We start from the raw sequence: 24,395 nt of genomic DNA, 5'->3' as shown, positions 1-24,395 counted from the left end.
GCAATCTGTACCAGTGGATGGATGTCTCAATCTAAGGAAATTGGGTATCTTTTTTTTAATTCAATTTTTAAAAATTTTATTTTCAGTTCTGAGTTCTCTCCTTCCTCCCTCTTCCTCCCCCACCCATTGCAAAGGCAGGAAAACAAAACCCTATAAAATATGTATATTCATGCAAAACAAATTTTTAGGGAGATTTCAAAGCATATGTGTGTGCACATATAGATACATACACATACCTATGCTTGCATCAGACATAACATGTGCATGAAATATACATAGGTACACACACGTACCCATATCCATCCTCTCAGGCCTCTTTGTTTCTTCCCTGCTGATGAAAAGTTCCCTCAGCAGTGGAGTATGGCCAAAGAGGTATAGTCACTATTTCTTCTGGACCCTGTGGTCCATGACCTGTTTTCACCTCTCACTATATGGCCCAGAATCCACAGTCCCAACCATTTGCCTTCCTTTTGGCTTATTGTTTGGTGAGAGCAAGTAGGGCATTACCAGGACTCCTCAGGGAGTTTCCCCTTTCCCCCTTTTCCTTCTTTTTTCTCCACCTCCTGCTAGCACTGGCAAACCAGCAGAATTCCACATCACAGCTTGGTCTGATTCCCCCAGCAGTACCTCTATGAAGGTCTGAGGGGAACCCCCAGTGCTCACAGGATTACCCTCTTTCCCCATCTCTTCCCCACCAGGTCTCCTCTCCACAGCTCGGCAGCTGGATCGTGAGAACAAGGCTGAACATATTCTCGAGGTGGGTAATAGCAGGAGAGTAATTATAAAGGATTGATTTGTAGGATTCGCCAGAGGATGTGAAAGAAGGAGCCAGGCTAGGACATGTTGGAACCCAGAGTGGGGTCACGCAGGTCCTGAATCATCATAGCTAGGCAAAATCCTCAGGAATCCCTAGATTGGAGTGGGGAAGGACTGGGACCAGGCACCCTGGAGGCTGAGGAGGCTAGCATGATGAGGTCTCTTGGGAGAGACCCCAAAACAGAGGGAAATTTGGGAGGGAAACACAACCCATCCCCATTCACTCTCCACTGATTTTCTTTTCCCTCTCTACCCATAATGACCTTTTTCTTTGACCTGGAATATCCTGGGATCCCTTTAAAAAGTGGAATTCTCTTTCCTCGCTCTCTGCTCCTGGAATCATAAAATCACGCAGTTGGAAGGGACCTCAGAGGTCATCTAGCTCTGTAGGAGCAGAACACCTGCTACCAAAGCAAGACAAATAGTCTACCTGCTTGCATATGTACAGTGATGGGGAGCTTACCATTTCATAAGACAAAGAATAGGCAAATTAACATAGGTAGTATGTTGTTCTTATTATATTTGGCTTGCCCTATCCATGAGCAATTAATATTAACTATGCATACTTGTATAAGAAATTTGCTTTTATATTTTTCAGTGAGGTAGAAAGTAGGAGGGAGAGAAGATGGATTTCTGTTCATTAAAAAAATAGAGAAGTGGGTATGTTGCATGTACTTTCATATGAGAGCACTGTTACTACTGTTTTACTTTGTTACACAAGACCTCTCACAAAGGCGGGGGCAATATGTAAATGTTTGTAATGTAAAAATAAAACACATTAATAAGACGAAACTATAAAAATGATAAAAAGGTAAAAGCTTACCACTGAAGAGACTTTAAAAAAAATACAGGCTATTCTGCTATTGGTCTGCCCTGGTAGAATATTCTTTCTTATTGTAGAAGCATAGCATATCAGCTGGAGAGGACTTCAGAACACATGTTGTCCTCCCTGGACATTTTATAGAAGAGACCCCGGAGAGGAAAAAATAACAGTGGCAAAGCTAGAACTCATACATCTCTTCATTTACAGAAAGCATAGATTATTTTTTAGTAATCATGGGTATATAAGAAATAGTAAGTTGACAATAAGGTCAATATGAGTCAATTGTATGATGCAGCAGCCAGAAAAAGTTAGTGATTTTTTTTTTAGGCTGCTTGAATTGAAGCCTTGTATCCAAGATAAATGAAGTTATAGTATCACTCTCCTCTACCCTGGTCGGAACACAGCAGGAGGGGTTTTATGCTCAGTTCTTGGCTGGGTGCTGGATTTTAGAAAAGACGTTAATAAAGTGGAGCAGAGCAGCCAAGATGGGCGATTCGACAAGTGTTTAATGAGCACCCATTATATGCTGCACGCCACACTAAGTGATGGATGGTGAAGACGGAAAACCATTCCCTGTGAGAATCTATTAAAAGAACTAGTCATGATTTGCCTGGAGAAGACTTGGGATGGAGAAAGAACATGATAACTTGTCTTTAAGTAGTTCAAAAATTTTAGTGTAAGGGCAGCTAGGTGGCGCAGTGGATAGAGCACCAGCCCTGAAGTCAGGAGGACCGGAATTCAAATCCGGCCTTAGAGCAAACACTTGACACTTACTAGCTGTGTGACCCTGGGCAAGTCACTTAACCCCAATTGCCAAAAAAAAAATTAGTGTAGAAGAGAGATTATATTTAGGATGGTAAATTTAACATTAGGAGAGAATTAGGGGTCAACTCTCTCACTTCATAGAAAAGAAAGCTAAGGGTCAGAGGTAAGATATAGCCAATACTTGAACCTAAATCCTCTGGAGAGTAGAATTAGGAGCAAAGGGAAAACTTGCAAATGGGCATAGTAGTACTCAGGAAAGCCTGTCTAATAACTAACTATCAAAGAGAAAGGGACTACATTTGAAAGTGGAGTGTTTTCCACCATTAGAGTGCTTTGAATGAAGCAGAGAGGCTCAATCAGGGGATGAACTTGGTAAAAATGAAGCTCTCTGTCAGTGGAATCGTTCACAATATGAAGCAGTGAGATCCCCATCACTAAAGCCTTTCAAGTGGAGGTGGGAATCGATTCACCAGCTAGAAGGTTGGACTCGATGACCTCAGAGACTCTTTCCATGTCTGAGTCCTTGATTCTATGCAGTTCCCTCTATGGCTCACCCTTCTTTCTTTCCTGGGTCCTTGCTTTCTAGTTGCAAGTTGTCAAAATAGTCATTGTAGATTTGAGAATGATACAGGATAAGCTCACTGCTTTTGAACCACAGGTACTCAGTAATTATATGACTATCTGCTTCCAGGTGGCTGTACAAGACAATGGCAAACCAGGCCTGCAGTCCACTTCCAGAGTAGTAGTGCGCATCTTGGATGTCAATGACAACTCACCCACTTTTTCCCACAAACGCTTCAAAATTCGCCTACCAGAGCGGCATGCCTCCACTGTACCAGGGTCTGTGTACAGGCTGGTGGCTTCGGACCGTGATGAAGGCCCCAACGGCCAGGTGACCTATAGCATTGAGGAAAATGATGAGGATGCCTTCACCATTGACCCTGAGACAGGCGTGGTGTCTACCAGTGTCAACTTCCCTGCTGGCGTGTACAACATCCTCACGGTGAGAGGACAGGAGGGATGGTTACAGGCTCTAATCTTAGTCTACTCACAAGGAGCCCCTGAGGTAGGGGAGAGGAGGAAGAAGCCTAACCAGTCAGACCTGGAAGAGGTTTAAAAGTAGGAGAAAAAGAGCCTTGTGCATAGACAAATCCAAAGCCCACCCTTGCCCCAACAAATAGTTTTCTTTGAACCTATCTCAAGGTCTGAAATTACATTTTTAGAGCTTCTTCCTTTAGATTAAAGCAGGAGTTGGCATACTTTTTTATGGGAGAAGATCCATTTTGTGTAATATTCTTAAAATATACCTGTTTTTCAATAACATTTTAATTCCCTCCAATTACATGTAAAATAATTTTTAACTTTTTTTTTTAAGTTTTGAGTTCCAAATTCTATCTCTCCCTCCCTGAGATGGTAAGCAATCTGATATAGATTATATATGTGCAATCATGTAAAACATTTCCATATTAGTTATTTTGTTCAAGAAGACAGAGAGAGACAGAAACAGAGACAGAGAAGGAAAGAAGGAAGGAAGAAAGAGACAAAGAAAGGAAGGAGGGAGGGAAAAATAATAGGCTTCAATCTGTATTCAGACAACATCAATTCTTTCCCTGGAGGCAGATAGCATTTTTCATCACAAGTGCTTTGGGATTGTCCCGCATCATTGTATTGCTGAGAATATCTAAGTCATTCACAATTCTTCATCATACGATATTGCTGTTACTGTATTCTCCTGGTTCTGCTCACTTCACCTGATATCAGTTCATGTAAGTTTTTTTCAGGTTTTTCTGAAATCACCCTGCTTGTTATTTTTTATAACACAGTAATATTCCATCACAATCATATACCACAACTTGTTCAGCCATTCCAATTGATGGGTATCCCTTTGATTTCCAATTCTTAGCCACCACAAAAAGAGCTGCTATAAATATTTTTTGTACAAGTAGCTCCTTTTCCTTTTAAAAAAAAAAAGTAGAATACACTTTTTGAAGAACCATATTCTGTTTTATACTTAGTAGTTTTTCAATGGATACCCAAGAGACTTTACACAGATTCCATTTGTACCAGATCATCTTAGTCATTTTATTTCATTTACACAAGTTGGCACTCAATATATGTTTTGGGGGATTGCAATGACATAGTAGAAGGAACAAATAACAATTATTGACACTTAAAAGAGAGGAAATAATTTGTCCAAGTTCACATGGCTAGTAAAGGTTGGCACCAGGACTGGAATTGAACCTTTCCTCTCTAATATAGCTGAAGCTCCTTATTGGCCTAGAAAGTGAAAAAAGGGCACTGAGGAGCTCCTCCTGCCTTTCTCATCCACATGTTTGTATAGTAAGTGGAACAGATTAGCTGTTTATCACCTAGGGAGGCTGCAAGAAGCTGGCCCTGGGGAGATGAGGTATGGGGGCTGAGGCAGGAGGAGGAGGGAAGTACTCAGCCATAAACCCTGGGGGAATGGTTGATAAATGCTGAGAGGTAACTGGAGGGAAGAAGCCCAAGTCAGAATTTGTGTTTTGGGCAATGTTTGTTGGCAAAAGGATTTAGCTCTCCGGGCCTGGGCTAGTAACTTAGAGCATATTTGTGTATTAAAGAAATGAATCAACAGACTGGTAAAGACTCATTCAAATATGTATTTTGGCTAAAGGCAGTATGTATGTCAATCAGCTAGCATTTATTAAGACACTATTTTAAGCACTGGGGATCCAAAAAAAGGCAAAAACAGTTCTTTCTTTCAAGTTTATATTCTAATGGGGAGACAGCATGCAAACAATTATGTGCAAATGAGATACATACAGGACAAATTTGGGTTAGCCTAAGTATATTTAAAGAACCACATATGACTCTCATGTTTGTCTTTGCTGACCCTTGGGTTGAGGTCTTATCCCTTGTTAAAATCCTGGCTCAGTCACCTATTAGCTGTGTGACATATGACAAATCACTTAAATTCACTGAGCCTCAGTGTCTTCATCTGTAAAATGGGAATACTACTACTACTACTACTACTACTACTACTACTACTACTACTACTACTACTACTACATTACCTACCTTGTAGGTTTGTTATAGGAAAAGTGCTTTGTAAACTTTAAGGAGCTATATAAATAATGTGACCTGTTGTTGTTAAGATAGAGATAGAGAGGGGGCAGCTAGGTGGCAGCTAGGTGGCATAGTGGATAGAGTACCGGCCCTGGATTCAGGAGGACCTGAGTTCAAATCCGGCCTCAGACACATAACACTTACTAGCTGTGTGACCCTGGGCAAGTCACTTAACCCCACTGCCTAGCAAAAAAACCCAAAAAACAACAACAACAAAAAAAGATAGAGATAGAGACTGATCTTGTGATTTCATTGTCTATGGGGGAGATGTCAAACACTTAGCCCAGGCAGCGTGGGCAGACAACACTTCAGAATTGGCCCTGAACGAGGAGTGTCAAATGCAGTGATGACACTCCCAAATGTGGCCTGAACCAGATGAAAATGTAATTGGGAAATATTTAACAAGATGAAGTACAATAGAAGAAAGATAATGTTAATATGTTGTTTTTAAATCAATATGCTACTCTCAGGGATCCTTAGGTGTGGTTTAGTGACCCCTTTTCTATTTGAGTTTGACACCACAGCTCTAGAGAATCCCTAGGGAAGAAAGTCCTGCTCCCAACACAGGTCATTACCTTCCATGGATCTTTTGATCTTAGAGAGCTGCTAAGAGTGCTGAGGAGTTAAATGACCTCCCCAGGGTCACACAGGCAGTATGTGTCAGAATGGAAACTCCAGTCTCAATCTTCCTCTGTTCAAGGCCAGCTGTCCATCCCCTGCTCTGAGTGAATTGCGTTGAAATACATAAGCCTTTAGGAACGCTGCCTTTGAGGAGCAATGCCTGTAGTACACTGACCCAAGCAGGGAGCCTGCTATCTCTAGCTCCTGCTTGATAACGAATGCGCCTTTTATCCCAACCTCCCACTAGCAATCAGGAGCCTGGGATGCCAATCCTTATTTGTTGATGAACTTGCTTTGTGGTCATGGTCAAGTCTCATCCTATCTCTGGGTGTCTATTTTCTTCCCGAAAAATTAGAAAAGGTTAGAGTAGCTGGTTTATAACTCTCTTCTAACTCTGATGCGGTTTTGGTTTTTTTTATGATCTTTGAGTCATTATCACTTCTGGAGGTCTAAGTCCCTTCCACACAGAGTATGAGGAGAGGTAGGAAAAGTCACTCTCCTGCTTGGAAAAGTCTCTCCACCTGCCCTGTGTCACCCTTGGCTCTCCACCCTTACCCAGTGTCTCCTTCCATACCCCACTGGGGAAAATGGGCCTAATCCACCAGCCTGCCAGTACCGTGGCATAGGTACTTAAGCAATGAGATGGGCTGGGAGTACTTTTGTCCCTATTTTCCATATTGGGAAGCTGAGGCCCAGAAAGGTTGGATAATGTGTCCAAAGTGACAAGCAGGCCAAGGGAGCCAGAATCAGACCATTCTACTTTCCCCAATGTTTTTCCCACTGAATTTTAGGTTTGAAAGGATTTTAAGTGTTGAACTTAATTGCCCATATTCAGCTGAACAAAGATTTCTGAAAAAGCAAGGCCTTGAGCTAGGGTTACCAAGACAAGTAAACCATAGACCATGCCGTCGAGGAGCTTACAGTGTGATAGGTGTGGGAAGGACACGTTCAGAAATAAACAGAACACGAGGAAGCATGAAATAAACACAAAGGAAAGGACTAGGCAAAGTGAGGTGGAAAAACAGAGTAGGGAAAGAGCCCTCTTTCCTTGGGAAGGGTCAGGGAAGCCTTCACGGAGTTGTTGTGAACTTGTTTCCGTCATATCTGACTCTTCATGACCCCATTTGGAGTTTTCTTGCAAGGAAACTGAGGCAAACAGGGTTAAGTGACTTATGCAAGGTCACATAGCTAGTAAGTACTGGAGGCTGGATTTGAACTCAGGTCTTCCTGATTCCAGGCCCGGTACTCTATCTTTATGGAGTATGTGGCACTTAATTTGGGCCTTGAAGGAAGGAATTTCAACAGATGGCGATAAGGGGTAGTCCACTCTAGGGAAAAGGAGAAGGGACTAAATGAGTAAAGGTACCGAGGTGGAACAGGTCTAGAGGAGAATGAGAGAGAAAAGAAGTAGTCCAGTTTGTCAGTCTAGAATGTCAGGCAACAAGCATTTATTAAGCATTTACGGTGTGCCAGACATTGTAAAGTACAGATAGCGATATAATATGAGGCAAGACTGGAAAGGCAGCCTGGAACCTAATTGTAGAGGGCATTAAGAGCTGGGTAGTGCACGCATAGTAAGTCAGTAAACATTTGTTAAGTGCCTACTGTGTGTCAGGCACTATACTAAGTGTTGGAGATACAAAAAGAGGCAAAAGACAATACCTGCCCTCAAGGAGCTCACGACCTAATGGGAGAGACAATATGCAAAAAATATGTCCAAGCAAGCTACGTGCATGATAAAGAGGAGATGAGTAACAGAGGGAAAGCCCTAAAATTAAGAGGGGCTGGGAAAGGCTTCCTGTAGAAGATGAGATTTTAACTGGGACTTAAAGGAAGCCAGAGAAGCCAGCATGTGGGGATGAGGAGGGAGAGCAGTCCAGGCATGGGAGACGGCCAGAGAAAATGCCCAGAGCCAAGAGATGGAGTGTCTTGTTTGTGGAACAGCCAGGAGGCCGGTGTCACCGGATTAAAGAGTATGTGGTAGGAAGTAAGGTATAAGAAGACTGGAAAGACAGGGTGGGTATGTAGATTATGAAGGACTTTGAATGCCAAACATGGGATTTTTGGTTTGATCCTGGAGGCAGTAGGGAGCCACTGGAGCTAAATAAGAGAATGACTTGATCACAGCTGCACTATAGGAAAATCACTTTAGTAACTGAATGGAGGATGGCTTGGAGTGGGGAGAGACTGAGGCAGCAGACCCACCAGCAGCCTATTGCCGCAGTCCAGGTGTGAGATGATGAGGGCCTACATTCGAGTGGTGGCTGTGTCAGAGCAGAGAAGGGGATGTATTCGAGAGATGTTGCAAAGGTGAAATTGACAGGCCGTGGCAACAGCTTGGATATGGGAGGGGGGAGGGTGGTGAGATATAGTAAGGAATCAAGAATGACACCTCGGTTGCCAGCCTGAGGGACTGAGAAGATGTTGCCCTTTGTAGTAATACAGAAAGTAGGAGCCAAGGAGGGTTTAGGGGAAAAAAATAATGAATTCCATTTTGGATATGTTTAGTTTAAAACGTCCACTGGACATCTACTAGACAGTGCAGAGAGCACTTTACTTGAAGCCAGGAAGAATTAAATCTGGCCTCAGACTGGCTTCAGGGGGTGGGGATCCTGTAGCCTCCGAGGTCACATGTAGTCCTCTAGGTCCTCAAGTGCAGCTCTTTGACTGAATCCAAACTTCACAGAACAAATCCCCTGAATAAAAGGATTTGTTCTGTAAACCTTGGACTGTAAACCCAAGGACATAGAAAGCCACATGTGGCCTCAAGACTGCAGGTTCTCCACCTCTAGCTAGCCATTTGACCCTGGGAAAGTCAATTACACTTCTAAGCCCCAGTTTCCTTAAGTGTAAAATGGGAATATTGACAGCACCTACCTTCCAGAGCTGTTGTGAGGATCAAAGAAGATAAATATGTAAGTTATGTTATCCGAGTGCTAGCTATTATTATTATTTATTATGATTTTAAAATCTATGCTTTCTTTTATAGGAAATAGAGAGAGCCACTGGAACTTTTTTAGTGGGAGAATGACATTCTCAGAGCCATGTGTTAGAAAGATTACTTTGATAGCGGAATGAAGAATGAACTAGAGAGGATAAAGTAGGGGCAGGAAATCAGATTAGGAGATGGATTGTAATGGAAGTGGAAAGGAAGGTATGGATGTGGGAGGTTGTGTGGCGTTAGGAGACCCAGTGAGAACATCAGTTGTGTGGCAACTGATTGGCTGTTTGGGGGAAGGTTGGGTGAGAGCCAAAGACAATTCCAAGGTTTTGAGCTTAGATGACTGGGTGGATAGTGATGCATAAACAGAAATAAGGAACTTGGGAGAAAGGGCAAGATTTTGGTGGGATGATAATAAGTTTAGTTTGTAATAATAGCTTATGGTATCAGTGGGAAATCCAGGTGATTTTTAAGCAGGCAGTTAGAGTTACAGAATCTGAGCTCAGGGGAATGTTCAGGGCTAGAGTTGTTCATTTGGGAGTCATTTGCATTGAGGTGATAATTGAATCTATAGAAGCAGATGAGATCACCAAGAAAAGGATTATACAGAGGGAAGAGCCAAAAACTAAACCTCGGAGGAATTCACGTCCAGGTGTAGAGGTAGTTTGAGGAGCCAGCAAAAGAGAAGATGAGCAGTCAGAGGAGAACCATGAGGATGTGCTATTTCTGAAGCCAAGAGAAGAGAGGATATCAAGAAGGAAGAGTGGTTCGAAGTGCCGAATGCTGAAAAGAGGTCAAAGAAAATGGGGGCAGACGAATGTCACTGGGAATGCCATCGGTGACTGAAGAAAGCAGCTTCGATAGTATGGTCGGGACATTTGCCAGACTGCAAATCTTGAGAAATGAATGGGTGGTGTGGAAGAATACAGCAACAAGTATAGACTACTCTTTTTAGAAGTTCGACAATGAAGGTGAAGAGAGAAATAGGATAATAGCTTAACGCAGTGGTATCAAATTAAAATAAAAACAGTAGCTGCTAAACTGCACATAAAGTTTCCCATGGACTGAATATTGACTTAGAAAAACATGTGTACATATTTATTTTTATACAAATATACCAGTACATTAAAATAAATTAGAAACTACATTTTAATCTGGTTCAGACTGCACTCCTGAGTGTTGTGGGCTACTTGTTTAACACCTCTGATTTAAAGGACCTACAGGGTCAGAGGAAGGTCATTTTAGGATGGGGAAACCTGAAGATGTTTGAGACTTGAGGAAAAGGATCCAGCAGGGAAGGAGAGATTGAAGATGCAAAGGAGAGGGAAAGGTCACAGAACAGACAGGAGGGAGGGTGCTTCAGGGGATACCATTGTGGCAGAGTAGAAAGAATGTCTAACTGCATCTCAGGACCTGAGTTTGAATTCCAGTTCTGCCACTCACCACTCCCTGTGTAGCCTTTGACAAGTTGGTTCACCCCTGTGGGCCTGCAAAATGAGATTCTACCTTAGCCTCTGAAACTTGATGGAAGGAGAGAACTCTGAGAATTATGAGAATGAAAGGAAACAAGTTGAAGAAGATCAATTCAGATGTCTTACCTATTAGTAGAGTATTTGTTGAAGTATTCTGATGAGAGTGAAGGGGAAAGGAATGAAGTGGGCAGCTTTAGGGGGCTTGGGGAGGAAGAGGAGGCTTGGAACTTTGGGGGTAGAAATGTGATAGAGTCAATAAGAGATGAACAAAAATATAATTGTACAACAGTGAGAGGCCAGTTGAGGTTCGACAGCATCCGTTTCTAGTGGATTAGGCAAGTACTATTTTATGAATGACTCTATCAGTATTCCCCACCTCAAAAGACGGAGTGTAGGAGTCTGGTGACTGGAATTTCCCAGGTTTGAAGATTAAAAATGAAAAAGGCAGGAGGTCAAGGGTCAAGAGATTCAAGGGTGGAAGAGGAGTCCTTATTGAAATAGCTGACCAAAGGGTAAAGACTGGTTATAGAGGACAGTAAGGTCAGATCAGGCTTGATAGACTGGGAAAATAAGAAGAAATTAAAGGATCAAAGATCTGAATAAAAGTCAATCTGGTATTGAAGGTTGAGGGGTGTTGCAGATACCTGGTTTTTTCAGCTGCTCTGACATTCTTCTAGAGAATAATAATCCATTCAATTAGTGATTGGTCACATGTTATAGATAAGGAAACTGAGAGAGAAAAACCAGGGGTCTTGGGTGTCACGATTAGACAGAGCCATAGGGGCTCTCACTCTCCCTGAGGGGTTCCCCCTAACCTCCATCATTAGTTCCAAGGCCTTCCCAGTAGGTTCTGGTTATTTTCTTTCTCTCTCATACTCAGTCAACTCCAGTGGCTTCCTATTGCCTGTAGGAAAAATAAACAAACCATAAACTCCTTTGTTTAGCTGTTAAAGCCTTACCCCTTCTAGCCTCACTGAACATTACTCCCCTTCCTGCACTCTACACTGAAGGCAAACTGACCGGTAACACTCCATCTCCGTGCCTTTGCACAGGCTGGTCACATGCCTGGAACGCACTTCTTCTGTCCCTCTGCCTCACAGAGAACCTCTTTTTCTTTATGATACAACTATTGCACCATCTTCTGCAAGAAGCCTGCCTTTGCTGATCCCCACCCCCTCCAAGGGCTAATCCCCTCCTTCCCCAACTGCCTTGTCTATATTTTTGCATTTGTTATTTATGTATTTTATATAGTCTTCTTGTCTCCCCGATTAGAATGTGAGCTCTCTTCAATTAGGGATTTTTCTATCCTTTGAACTCATATCCCCCACACCTGGCATATAACAGGGGCTCTAATAAACATTTGTTGATTGATTGATGGTTCGATTTACAGATCCAGGCAGTAGACAGGGGGCAGCCCCCACGTTCCTCCAGCGTCAGACTGCATATAGAGTGGATTCCTCGGCCCAGCCCTTCAGGAAAGCTGTGGGCCTTTGATGAGCTCCACTACAACTTTGCCGCCATGGAGACTGACCCTGTGAACCACATGGTGGGCATGGTCAGTGTTGAGGACCCACCTGGCCTGCTGTGGTTCAACATCTCTGGTGAGCGGGGGTCTGGGCCTCTTTTCTACAGGCTAGCCCCAAACTTCTTGGGGACACTTCTCTCTATCCCATTCCAGGTACAGCTGAACTAACTCCATTAAGGGAAGGCCTCCATAGGTTTGGGGGTTGGGAGGGAGGGATTTGTCTCTCTCGTCCCCAAGGGATGTCAGTGAGTTTGACTTCTCCCCATCCCATTATTGCAGTATCAATTGAGTCGTTTTACAGGATAAACTTGCTGCTTTCTGGACTTCTGGGAAGGGCACTTAGGTATTGCAATGCTTCCTTGGGAGCACTTAGAATCTCTAAAGATTGTCTGCCCTCCTTTTTCTTACTCTACTCCCTACTTCCACATCTTTACAACAAAACACACACACACACACACACACACACACACACCCCTTGGGGCTGCTTGGCCGGAGTCCTGCGGGAGTGAGGAGCCTAATTCTTCCTTGACCAGAGTCTGTGGATCTTATTTCTGTCTCACTCCCCACTCCCTCCTTACACCTAGGTGGTGACGAGGACATGGACTTTGATATCGAGATGACCACGGGCAGCATGGTCATTGCCAGGCGCCTGGACTCCAGGAGGAAGGCAAGCTATAACCTGACAGTGGAGGTGACGGATGGCACCCGCACGATCACCACCCAGGTGAGAGCTGGCCGGGTCCCTTGACGGGCAGAGCTGGGTAATCCTTTCTTCTATTCCTCCTCCATCCCCCACCCCACCTTCCTCTCATCCTGCCTCCTTCTCTCAATCATCTTCTCCTCTTTTTTTCCCTCTCCCTTTGATATCTCTTGTTCCTTTTTTCTTCTCCTTCCCCCCCCCCTTCTTCATCACACTTTGCAGTGGATGAAGTACTGGACTTGGAGGTCCAATCCTGCCTCAGGCCTTTTCTAGCTGTGTGACCATGGGCAAGTTGCTTAACCTCACTGGGCCTCAGTTTCCTCATTGGTAGAATTAGGGTACTGGACTTGAGGGACTCTAGGACTCCTTCCAGCTCTAAATCTGTGATCTTCTGATCCTGTCATCATCTTCCTTTTGCTTCTCCTCTCACTTCTTCCTTCCTCCCTTTCTTCTTTTGTCTCCCTTAATTTCTTCTCATCTCGCCTCTACTGCTTCTCTTCCCCTTCACTCTTTTTCTTTTCTCCAGCTGCCCATTGGACATCTCAGACTGGGCATCCTGCACCATCTTAAACTCAACATATCCAGGACCAAGCTCATTATCTTTCCCCCCAAATCTCCCCTTTTTCAAACTTCCCTATCATTGTCAAGGGTGCCACCGTCCTCCTAGTCCCCCACACGCACAGCCTGGGCGTCATCCTTGACCCTTCACCCTCTCTCACCCCTCCCATATTCAATCTGTTGCCAAGGCCTGTCAATTTTATCTTTGCAACATCTCTCAATATTCTCTCTTCTCCCCTCTGACGCTGCCACCGTAATCTGTCCCTGGGCATCCCCCTGCCCTACGTATTCAGTCTTCTTATTCTTTAGACTCCTCTTCCTCTTTGATCCAGTGACACCAGCCTCCTTGCTCTTCCTCAGACAAAATGCTCCGTTTCCCAACTCTGGGTGTTTTCTCTGGCTGTCCCTCATGCCTGCAATTCTCTTTTTCGTCTCTACCTCCTAGCTTCCTTCAGTTCCTAGCTAAAGTCCCCCCTTCTGTAGGAAGGTTTTCCCCATCTTTCTTAATTCTAATGCCTCTCCTCTGTTAATTATTTCTTGTATATATTGTTATAATGTCTTATTATTATATTATGTTATCATACCTTGTGTATATCTTGTCTATACATAGTTGTTTTCATGTTGTCTCCCTCATTAGACTGAGCTTCTTGAGAGCTGGAATTGTCTTTTACCTTCCTTTTAATCCCTAGAGCTTGCCTCAAAGCCTGGCACATAGAAAGCACTTAAGTGTTTACCGACTGATTCTCACTTATCTTCCTCCTACTACTGCTCTTCTCCCTTTTTCTGTTCCACCTTCGCTTAATCAATCAGTATTTATTGAGCACCTTCTCACTAAGAAGTTTTTCTGCTAAGAAGGAGCATTTCCTTTAAGAGAAATTGTAGGCCGAAGTGTGGATAAAGGTATCATTCTGTTATGCACTAGACCCCTCCTCACTGTTAAAACTCTATTGCAAAAGTACTAAGTTGGATGCTGATTTGGGCGTCATTTGCATTGTTAAAACCCACAGCAATATCCACTGTCCACATTTTCATGAATATGCCACCAAGGGTCTTCCTCAGCCCCTGAGTAAGTGGGGAGTGGGAAGGATGGACTGAAAATTGGACTTCTCGAACCTTAAAATAATTTCTGAAAGATCTTTTTAAACAATATAATGCCAAAATTTTCTTCAATATCCCTCTCCTCCCAGAGAGCCATCCCATATAAAAATTTTTTTTCTTTTAATGTTACTGCTTTTTTGTATCTTTTCTTCCACGTTGTCCTTCTATTTGTTTTTCTTGTTTTTCTATTTGTTTTACTGTTCTTTCTCTCTCTCTCTCTCTCTCTCTCTCTCTCTCCTCTCTCTCTCTCTCTCTCTCTCTCTCTCTTTCTCTCTCTCTCTCTCTCTGTCTTTCCCATTGTAGATTCAAGTTTTTCTATTCTACCAATAATTTTTGCTGTTGTTCCGTTATCTCAGTTGTGTCTAACTCTTTGTGACCCCATTCAGGGTTTTCTTGGAAAAGATACTGGATTGGTTTGTCATTTCCTTTTCCAGTTCATTATACAGATGAGGAAATTGAGGCAAATTAGGGTTAAATAACTTGCCCAGGATCACTCAGCTGGTAAGTGTCTGAGGCCAGATTTGCACTCAGTAAGCTGAGTCTTCCTGACTCAAGGCCCAGCACTCTGTCCACTGTGCCACCTAACTGCCCAGTTTCTGCTGTGCAGGCCCTAAACTCTGCTTTCATGATTCTTATTTCTCTCTTAGACAATTTGGGAGCATCTTGTGGTTCCATATTCTCTTGGGGTTCCATCTATGTCTCTCACCCATAGCTGTATATCCATTTAGAATGTATTGTGGACTAGAGACCATAGAATCTTAGTGCTAGTGGGGACCTCAGAAATCATCATCATCAGCAGCAGCAGCAGCAGCATCAGCATCATCATCATAGCTAGCATTTACATAGTACCTGCTTTCTGTGAGCCAGGCATTATGTTGAGTGTTTTATAAATATTATCTCATTTCATCCTCATAACAACTCTGGGAGGTGGGTACTATTATTACCTGCAATTTACAGATGAGGAAACTGAGGCAAACAGAAGTTAAATGACTTGCTCAGGGTCCCACAGCCAGTAAGTGTCTGACTCCAGATTTGGACGCAGGTCTTCCTGACTCCAGGTCTAAAGTTCTATCCACTGTGCCACCAGCTCCCTGTGACCCAAGCTAGGTCATCTAGCTCAAACCACATTTGATCATGAACCCTTTACAAAATCCCTAGCATGCAGTCATCCAGCTTTTATTTGAAGACCTCTAGAGATGAGAAGCTCTCTTTCTCCTGAGTCAGCCCATTCTACTTCAGGACCAATTCCCAAAATTGGGAAGTTTGGTTTTGGTTTTTGTTTTCGTATGAAATGGAAATCTGCTTTGATTCCACTTCTACCTAGTGTTGCTAGTTCTGTCCTCCAGGGCTGAACAAGACAAGTCTAAGGTTGGATGAGAGGCTGCATGGTATGGCAGGAAGAGTGGTGTCAGTAAGCCGGGATTTGATTTCTGACTCGACCACTTAGCTAGCCATGTTGTAAAAACAACTCCAAAACAATGGAATTGGACTCAGTGACCTCTAAGGTCCCTTCTAGTTCTAAATCTATAATCCCTAAAGTACAGCCCTTCAGATAGGGGAAGACACCAACCACGTTTCTCTTAAGCCTTTTGTTGTTAAAGCTAAATCTTTCTATTTGCTTCACTGGGTTATGGGCATATGTCTGAGTCTCTAGGCCCCTTGTGATCCTCTTCACCCCTTCCAAGAATGTTCTTCAACTTACAAAATGCATTTCCTAAAACGTAGTACTAAGAACTGAACGATGAATTCGAGGTGTGGTGAGCAGGGCAGAGTACAGTGGGTATACCTCCCTCATTCCACAGACTGTGCTGGTCATGTAGTCTGAGGTCACGTTAACTTCCTGGCCATTAGAATTGACCCTAAAGGCAGGCCAACTGGGCCCCATGATCTGAAGGGGTAAAAGAGAATAATCCTGCATCCCCTAAAATATAGTCTCTATTGCCCTGCCACTGACCCATAAAATTCTCCCAGAATTTCTTAAAGAGAGAATCTTAGAGGCAGCTGCGTGGCACAGTGGATCAAGCACTGTACCTGGAATCGGAAAGACCCTGAATTCAAATTTGACCTGAGACACTTATTAGCTGTGCGACCTGGGGCAAGTCACTTAATTTCAGTCTGCTTCAATTTCCTCATCTTCAAATGAAGATGATAATAATAGCACCTGTCTCCCAGGATTGTTCTGAGGATAAAAGGAAAGAATATTTGTAAAACACTTTGTAGATGTCAACAAGCTATATAAATATTAACTATTATTATTATTATTACAACTAGATATTCTTTCTTTTTGGGGGAAGGCTTTGTTCCCCATTAAAACACCAGTTTTTCTGGGTAGGCTATCTCACACATTAAGTAACTATTAGTCATTTCCACCTGAGTGTAAATGTATTATGTCAGAGGGAGGTCTCTAGCGGTGTGTCCCAAGGGAAAGAAAGGGAATAATCATTAATGTAGCACCTGCTATGCACCAGGTGCTTCTTATGAGTATTATCTTATTTGATCCTCACAAGAACCCTGCAATGTAGGTGCTATTATTATCCTCATTTTACAGTTGAGGAAGTCAAGGCAGGTAGAAGTTAGGTCACTTGCTGAGGATCTGTCTTTGCCCGTGTGTTCTCAAGCATTTTTATCAATGATTTGGAATAAAAGCAAAGATAGCGTGCTTATCAGATTCACAGATTACATACGTGAAGCTGGGAGTGATAGCTAACACATTGGATGATAGATCTGGCCTCCTGAGAGATCAAATGATCAATTCTAAGTGATAGATCAAACTTGATGAGATGGAATTTAATAGGGACAAATGCAATGTCCTTATCTGGGTTCAAAAAATCTACTGGGTGAGTAGTAGACAGGAGATGTATATGAAAAAAATCTGGATTGCTGGACTGCCAACTCTTGGGCAGCTAGGTGGCATAGTAGATGGAATGCTGGGCCTGGAGTCAGGAAGACTTGCGTTCAAATCTGGCCTCAGATACTTTTGGCTGTGTGACCCTGGGCAATTCACTTAACCTCTGTTTGCCTCAGTTTCCTCATCTGTAAAATGGAGACAATAACAACATTTTTCCTCTACAGGTTGTTGTAGGGATCAAATGAGATAAAATTGCAAAGTGCACAGTGCCAGGCACAGGGTAAATTCTATGTAAATGTTAGCTATTATTATTAATTAAATTTGAGTCAACAGTGTGGCATGGCAGCCAAAAAAAATCAATTAATAGGCAGCATTAATAGAGGCATGGTGTCCACAGAAAGGGACATAGTGGTCCGGCCAGGCTGCCATATCTTCGATGCAGTACGTTTAGTCCTGAGTGACATATTTTATGAAGAGCTCTGGCATGTCCAGAGGAATATGACCCAGATAGCGAGGAGATTGGATACCATATTGCAGGAGGTAACTGAGAATGTTTAGCAAGGTGAAGAGAAATTGTGTGGGGAACATGGCGGCTGTCTTCAGGTATCCCAAGGGCTGTCATGTGGAAGAAGGATCAGCCTTATTTTACTCAGCCTTAGGAGGAAAGGGTAGACAATGCAGACACAGATTTCTGCTCAAAATGAGGAAAACTTTTCTAATGACCGGAAACATTCACATTATAGAGTAGATTCCTGCTGAAGCAGGGATTGAATTTGTTGATCTCTGATCCCTGGGATGCCACGGGGAGATTCCTGCATTGGCTGGGAGGCTGGGTTAGAAACTGTGTAAAGTCTCTCTTGGCTCCTAAGATTCTTTAATGAGTATTTGTCTCTATTTCTTCCCCCACCTTGAATTTCACAGGTCTTTATACACCTGATCGGCATTAACCAGCATCGACCTCAGTTCCTGGAAGCTCAGTATGAGGTGAAAGTACCCCAAGACACTCCTCCTGGGTTAGAGCTCCTCCGAGTCCAGGCCACAGACCAGGACAAGGGCAAGAGCCTTGTCTACACAATCCAGGGAAGTGTGGACACCCGCAGTACCAAGTTTTTCCAGCTTGATCCAAGCAGCGGCTCACTGGTGACTGTGGGAAAACTGGATCTGGGCTCAGGGCTTAGCCGCCACGTCCTGACTATCATGGTGAGTCCCCTGGGAAGTACAACTAGATGGAGCCTTGAAGGAACTGTTGACCCCTGAAGGATGTGTTTACTGATAAGAGCAATGAATATAATAATAACAATAATATAATGATCCATTATTTTGCTAAACTACTTTATGCTTTGCAAAGTGTTTTCACATCTGTTACCTCCTTATGTTAATCCTTATGCCATCTCTATGAGAGTGGAAGAATAGGTACAATTGTCCTCATTTTAGTCATGAGGAAACTGAGGCACAGAGAGGTAAAATGATGAATTATTGGTGGAGTGAGGATGGGGGCTAGGTCTTCTGCCCCACAGTTCGCTTCTCTTTCTATACCATCCTGACTTTGAGGTGAATAGTAGAACCTGGAACATTTGAGCCCAGAGCCCTAACCCAGGCTCAGTTCAAGGCAGTGGGTCTTGGAAAGGTGACCTTTAATTTTCATAAAGAAAGTAACGGTTTACTCATTAAGCTGAAGACCAGAACATAAGCCTCCTTGAAAAGCAGGGAAATCTATTGTCTACAAAGATTTATTCTCAGGCAGCTAGGTGGCAGAGTAGATAGAGTGCCGGGCCAGGAATCAAGAAAATCTGAGTTCAGATTCAGATACTTACTGGCTGTGTGACTCTGGGCAAGTCATTTAACCTCTGCCTACTTCAGTTTCCTTATCTGTAAATTAGGAATAATAATAACACCTATCTTCTGGGGTTGTTGTGAGGATCAAATGAGGTAATAGTTGTAAAGCGCTTTGCAAACCTTAAAGTGCTATATAAATTTGAGCTCTTGTTTATTGATTTGTTTGTTTGTTTGTTTGTTTATTTATTATTTATTTTGGAGGCAATCAGAGTTAAGTAACTTGCCCAGGGTCAGTAAGTGTCTGAGGCCCCATTTAAACTCTGCCTCACTCTCGGGCCTGAGCACTACCCATTAGGCTAGCTATTATTAATGTCTACTATTGTTTATATCAAGTGAAACAGACTCAGCCTTAGCCCCCCAGAATGTCCCCTCTGAAGAAGAGAAAAAAAGACTCTGGGGATTCTAAGACGTTATAATGTTTGCTGTCATTGCGTAGATTAAGGTATACAAAGACAAATGTTCCGGTTTTCTCCAAGTCACCATAACTGCAATTTGGATAAATCACCACAAGGTGGACAGATATAACCAGATATCATAGCACATTTCTACTTCTTAAAATTAAAAAAAAAAATCATATTTTTATTTAGATTTTTAAAGTTAAATTTTGTTTTTAAACTTATCGATATTCTCTACAAATAAGCAAACAGAAAATGGAGTTAATCTTCAAGTAAAATAATAAAAACTAAACTTTTTCAATTTTAGTTGGGAAAATACTAATATAATAACTTTTATCAAAACAATGTCAGTAACAATTTTTTGCCCTTTTGGTCCTTTTCCCATCTGCATACTTATAAAGTTCTCTCTCTCTCTCTCTCTCTCTCTCTCTCTCTCTCTCTCTCTCTCTCTCTCTCTCTCTCTCTCTCTCCCTCTCTCTCTCTCCCTCTCTCCTCTCTCTCTCTCTCTCTCTCTCTCTCTCTCCTCTCTCTCCCTCTCTCTCTCTCTCTCTTTCTCCCTCTCTCTCTCTCTCCTCCTCCTCCTCCTTCTCCTCTCTCTCTCTCCCTCTCTCTCTCTCTCTCTCTCTCTCTCTTTCTCCCTCTCTCTCTCTCCTCCTCCTCCTTCTCCTCTCTCTCTCTCTCTCCTCTCTCTCTCTCTCTCTCTCTCTCTCTCTCTCTCTCTCTCTCTCTCTCTCTCCCTCTCTCTCTCTCTCTCTCTCCCTCTCTCTCTCTCCTTTATATTTTATATGGTTGTAGTCAGTGTGTTGACAGCTTTTTATGTAAGAGCAGAACTATTAAAACAACTGAGCGTAGGGAGAGGAGAAGGAGGGTGACTAGACGTGTGGTTTCACTGGGATAAGAAACTCCCTCTACCAATGGAGGTCAAATGTGTCAGAGGTACAACTTACACTCAGGTCCCCCTGGATCTGAGGCTCGCTCTCTTACCTGCTACGCTCTACTGCCTCTGTAGCGATCATTAATTACCATATTTATAAAAGTAACAGAAATTCCATCAAGATTGATGAAAGGTACATGGCACTGTCTTAAATAAGGAATAGATCCTGCCTTCAGGGAGCTTGCAGTATAATAATGGGATGAGGCGTGCACACAAATAAGATGCCATACGAGAAGTGCTGAGGGGAGGGCCCAAGAAAATTCTGAGTCTGAGAAGTCACTTCTAGCTGGGAGAAGCAGGGAAAACACTTCATGAAAGACATGCCACCTACGCTGGGTATTGAGTGAAGAGAGGCTTTCTCATAGGATTTAGAACTAGAGCCTTTGTGGCTCAGTCACGTCTGACTCTTCAGGACCCCACGGATCATATCACACCAATGCTATCCGTGCGGTTTTCTTGGCAAAGATACTGGAGTGGTTTACATTTCCATCTCCAGTGGATTAAGGCAAATAGAGAATAAGTGACTTACCTAGAGTCACACAGCTAGTAAGTATCTGAGGCCGGATTTGAATTCAGGTCCTTCTGACTCCAGGCCCAGCACTCTACCCACTCGGACATCCAGTTGCCCAAAAGGGACCTTAGAAGTCATCTTGCCCAACCCCCACATTTGACAAATGAAGACACTACGGCCCAGAGAAGAGTAGTAATTTGCCCAAGTTCAAATAGATAATTAGTAACAGAGCTTGATTTCAACTCCAAAGCCAGTACTTTTTCCATTACGTTAGTGGTTCTCAAACTTTTTTATTTCAGGACCCCCTTCACATTCTTTAAGATTATTGAGGATCTTCCAACTAGCTTTTGCTTATATAAGCTATATCTCTCAATATTTATGGTATTAGAAATTAAAATATATTAGTATTATAAAAATAGTTTTGACCTTATGGACCCCCTGAAACAATCCTGGGGAACCCCCAGAGCACACATTGAGAACTGCTATATTACATCATATTGCATATCTGTTCCTGTACTCTGGGGGACAGGCTGGGGATGTTGTGGTCTATATATGAGATAAGGGACCCAGGAAACAAGAGAAAAAGAAGTGACCAGATCTAAACATGCCCTTATCTTTCTGCATCAAAGGCCTTCTAAGTATTTCCAATGGACTCTGACTTTGAGGTGTTCCTTACTCTAGGGGCTAGCCCATGTCATAGTTTTTTGTCTGGAAGTGACCCCAAATGCAGCTCCAGCATTGTAGAGCTATGCTTCTGCATTTAGGCTATGATGACTAAAAATAGATGCCTAACAATCTAGCAGGCCAAATGATGATTGCCTTTTGACCATTTTTTTTCTGACGTGCCCAAGTTTCTTACAAAATTTCAATAGTTTTAGCATTTTTACCCCTAGGAACAAGATTGTTTAGGCAGTGGTGACAACAGTGTCTATCCCTTAAACTGCCTTAAACTTCCAGTAAAGTACCTTAAATTTCCAGTTCTCTAGCTCTAAGAATCCATCATGGCTGATAGCTTATTTGGTTGGGTCTCCTCTCGTATGAAGCAGCTAGGTGGTGCAGTGGATAGAGCACTGGGTCTGACGTCAGAAAGGCTCATCTTCCTGAGTTCAAATCTGGCGTAGACACTTATTAGCTGTGTCACCCTGGGCAAGTCACTTAACTCTGTGTTACCTCATTTGTAAAATGAAGAAATGGCAAACCACTCTAGTATCTTTGCCAAGAAAACTCCAAATGGGATCATAAGAGTTGGACCCAACTGAACAATAACAAGAAGAACTTTTAGCATCAAAGACATTCAGCGTATGGCAGATGGGACGCAGAGCTGTCACAACCCTCATCCTAAACCTTCTAAGCCTCGAAGCAGCAGAATGTAATGGAAAGATCATGAGATCTGAGTCAAAAGACCTGGGCTTGAATCATGGGTCTGTTACCACTCTTGCCCACCCTCCTTCCCAACAACCAGCTTTGGGCTTCAGTTTTCTCATCTACAAAGTTAGGAGGTGGAAATAGATGATCTGTAAAGTTTCTTCCAGCTTGAAATACCTTTCTTTTTTAATCTCTTTGAGAGAAAGAAATAGCAAGAATGAAACTTGTGAGCCAACTTACAGATCTACATAGAGACATGAAAAAAAAGCCACATGGAAAACCAGGATTTCTGCTAGGCAACAGTCTATCTGTAACCCCCCGCTTCCCCCACCCCCAAACTTCCAAAGCCTGAACTGTATCAGTCCCCAACAGAAGTTCCCATGGAATCACAGACTTTGCTCTCTTCTCCCTCAGTGCATTCAACACATACAGTGTCAAGCTGTTGTTACATGAGGAAAGCAAGACCAGTCTTTTAAACCAAAAGTCAGACTACCTCTGACTATATTTCAAAGTCAAATGCAAATGGTTCTGATCTGCTTCTCTTTTCTTTTTTAACATAGAAACATACAATGTCAGAGTTGGAATATTGGACAATTAAATATTGGACGTAGAATTTAGAGACTAAGATAAGGAGAGGAGATTCTCTCTCCTTACCCCCCTCCCCTTCTCAGGTGTGGAAGACAGCATGAGGAAAGGCACAGAGATAGAATAAGGCAATGTGAGAAAGGGTAAGGGATGTTAAATGTGGCCAGACCTTTGGGCCTGAAGTCAGGAAGACTTGAGTTCAAAATGACCTCAGACACTTACTAGCTGTGTGACCCTGGGCAAGTCACTTAACTCTGTTTGCCTCAGTTTCCTCTTCTGTAAAATAAGCTGGAGAAGAAAATGGCAAATCACCCCAAAGTATCTTTGCTAAGGTAACCCTTAAAAGGGTCATAAAGAATCAGACATGACTGAAACAATTGGACAACAGGGGTGGTAAATACTACAATTCAACTGGATTATAGAATACACAAAGGTGAACAAAATCTGGAAGTAAGACTAGAAAGAGAGGCTGGAGACAAATTATGGAAGGCCTTGAACATTAGGAAAAGGCAGTTAGTCAATGGTGAGCCACTGAAGATTTCTAAACAGAGAAATTACATGCACAAAGTAAGTTTTAAAGGAATAAAAAAAAGCCTACCTACAAATAAGAGTTTTTGTCACTAACCTTTTGTTATCAATCACTGCTTAATTTAATCCAAGTTTTCACCAAGTTGTAATAGCTCTAATTCACTAGGTACTTTCTGACTTAGAGTCTCTTTAAGATTTGTTCGTTGCTACTTCAAGAACTCCTTGAGACAGCTTGCATCACGAGCTCTTGCAAGTGGTTTCTATCCAGCCTTTGATCTCTCTCTCTAGTAATATATACTTTCAGTTGTCTATTTATATCTTTTTAGAGGGAAAGCCTTTTTAATTTCCCTGCTTCTCTTTCTTGTGGCCCAGCAGAAAGAGATTTTCCTTATGCTACCTGCTATTACATCTGATCCTCCTCCTTTGGACTTCTAGGTTCGGGATCAGGAAATACCTATCAAGAGGAATTTTGTATGGGTGACTATCCAAATAGAAGATTGTAACCTCCACCCACCTAGCTTCACCCAGCTCCACTATGAGGCAACTGCTTCCAACACAGCCGCCCTTGGCACAGAGCTCTTGCAGGTCAGAGCTCTGGATGTCGACCGAGGATTTAATGGCCAAGTTCAGTACTCTCTCCAGGCAGGTGAGCGGCTTAGTGGGAGGCTGGAAAGTGGATGGATCGCCGGAGAACCAGCCAAAGGCTTGCTTCAGAATCTTAGCCTTGAGAGCAAGTCTAGAATTACCTTGAGCAAAAGGGAGCCCCAGGTAGTAGAGCAAGAATTGAACAAGTCAATGAATTTCTGAGCCAACGGTAAATTAAAGCACAAAGGCTGTCTTCGGTACCCACAGGGACTTGAATTAATACTCCTACACCAATAAAATCACAAATCCTCGAAGCGTGAAGGTAGGCACAGGTTTACGTGCATACAGGTAGGCATGCAGGCAACCCTGAGCTCTTGAAGGCTA

The 24,395-nt window shown here is 42.8% G+C and overlaps 1 protein-coding gene across 1 annotated transcript in view; it reads left to right on the top strand.

Moving 5' to 3' along the window:
* FAT2 (FAT atypical cadherin 2) overlaps positions 1 to 24,395 on the top strand; it is an 87,750-nt gene that overhangs the window by 14,662 nt on the left and 48,693 nt on the right. Inside the window, 6 exon segments of the mRNA XM_020964281.2 lie at positions 699 to 757; positions 3,096 to 3,407; positions 11,934 to 12,144; positions 12,653 to 12,792; positions 18,194 to 18,472; positions 23,862 to 24,072. Of these exon segments, the coding sequence (XP_020819940.1) occupies positions 699 to 757; positions 3,096 to 3,407; positions 11,934 to 12,144; positions 12,653 to 12,792; positions 18,194 to 18,472; positions 23,862 to 24,072 (1,212 nt within the window).

Source organism: Phascolarctos cinereus, unplaced genomic scaffold (assembly GCF_003287225.1).
Source record: "Phascolarctos cinereus isolate Bilbo 61053 unplaced genomic scaffold, phaCin_HiC Scaffold_2;HRSCAF=192, whole genome shotgun sequence".
Taxonomy (NCBI): Eukaryota; Metazoa; Chordata; class Mammalia; order Diprotodontia; family Phascolarctidae; genus Phascolarctos; species Phascolarctos cinereus.
The sequence above is the reverse complement of the archived record's forward strand: the minus strand, read 5'-3'. Positions and strand labels throughout refer to the sequence as shown.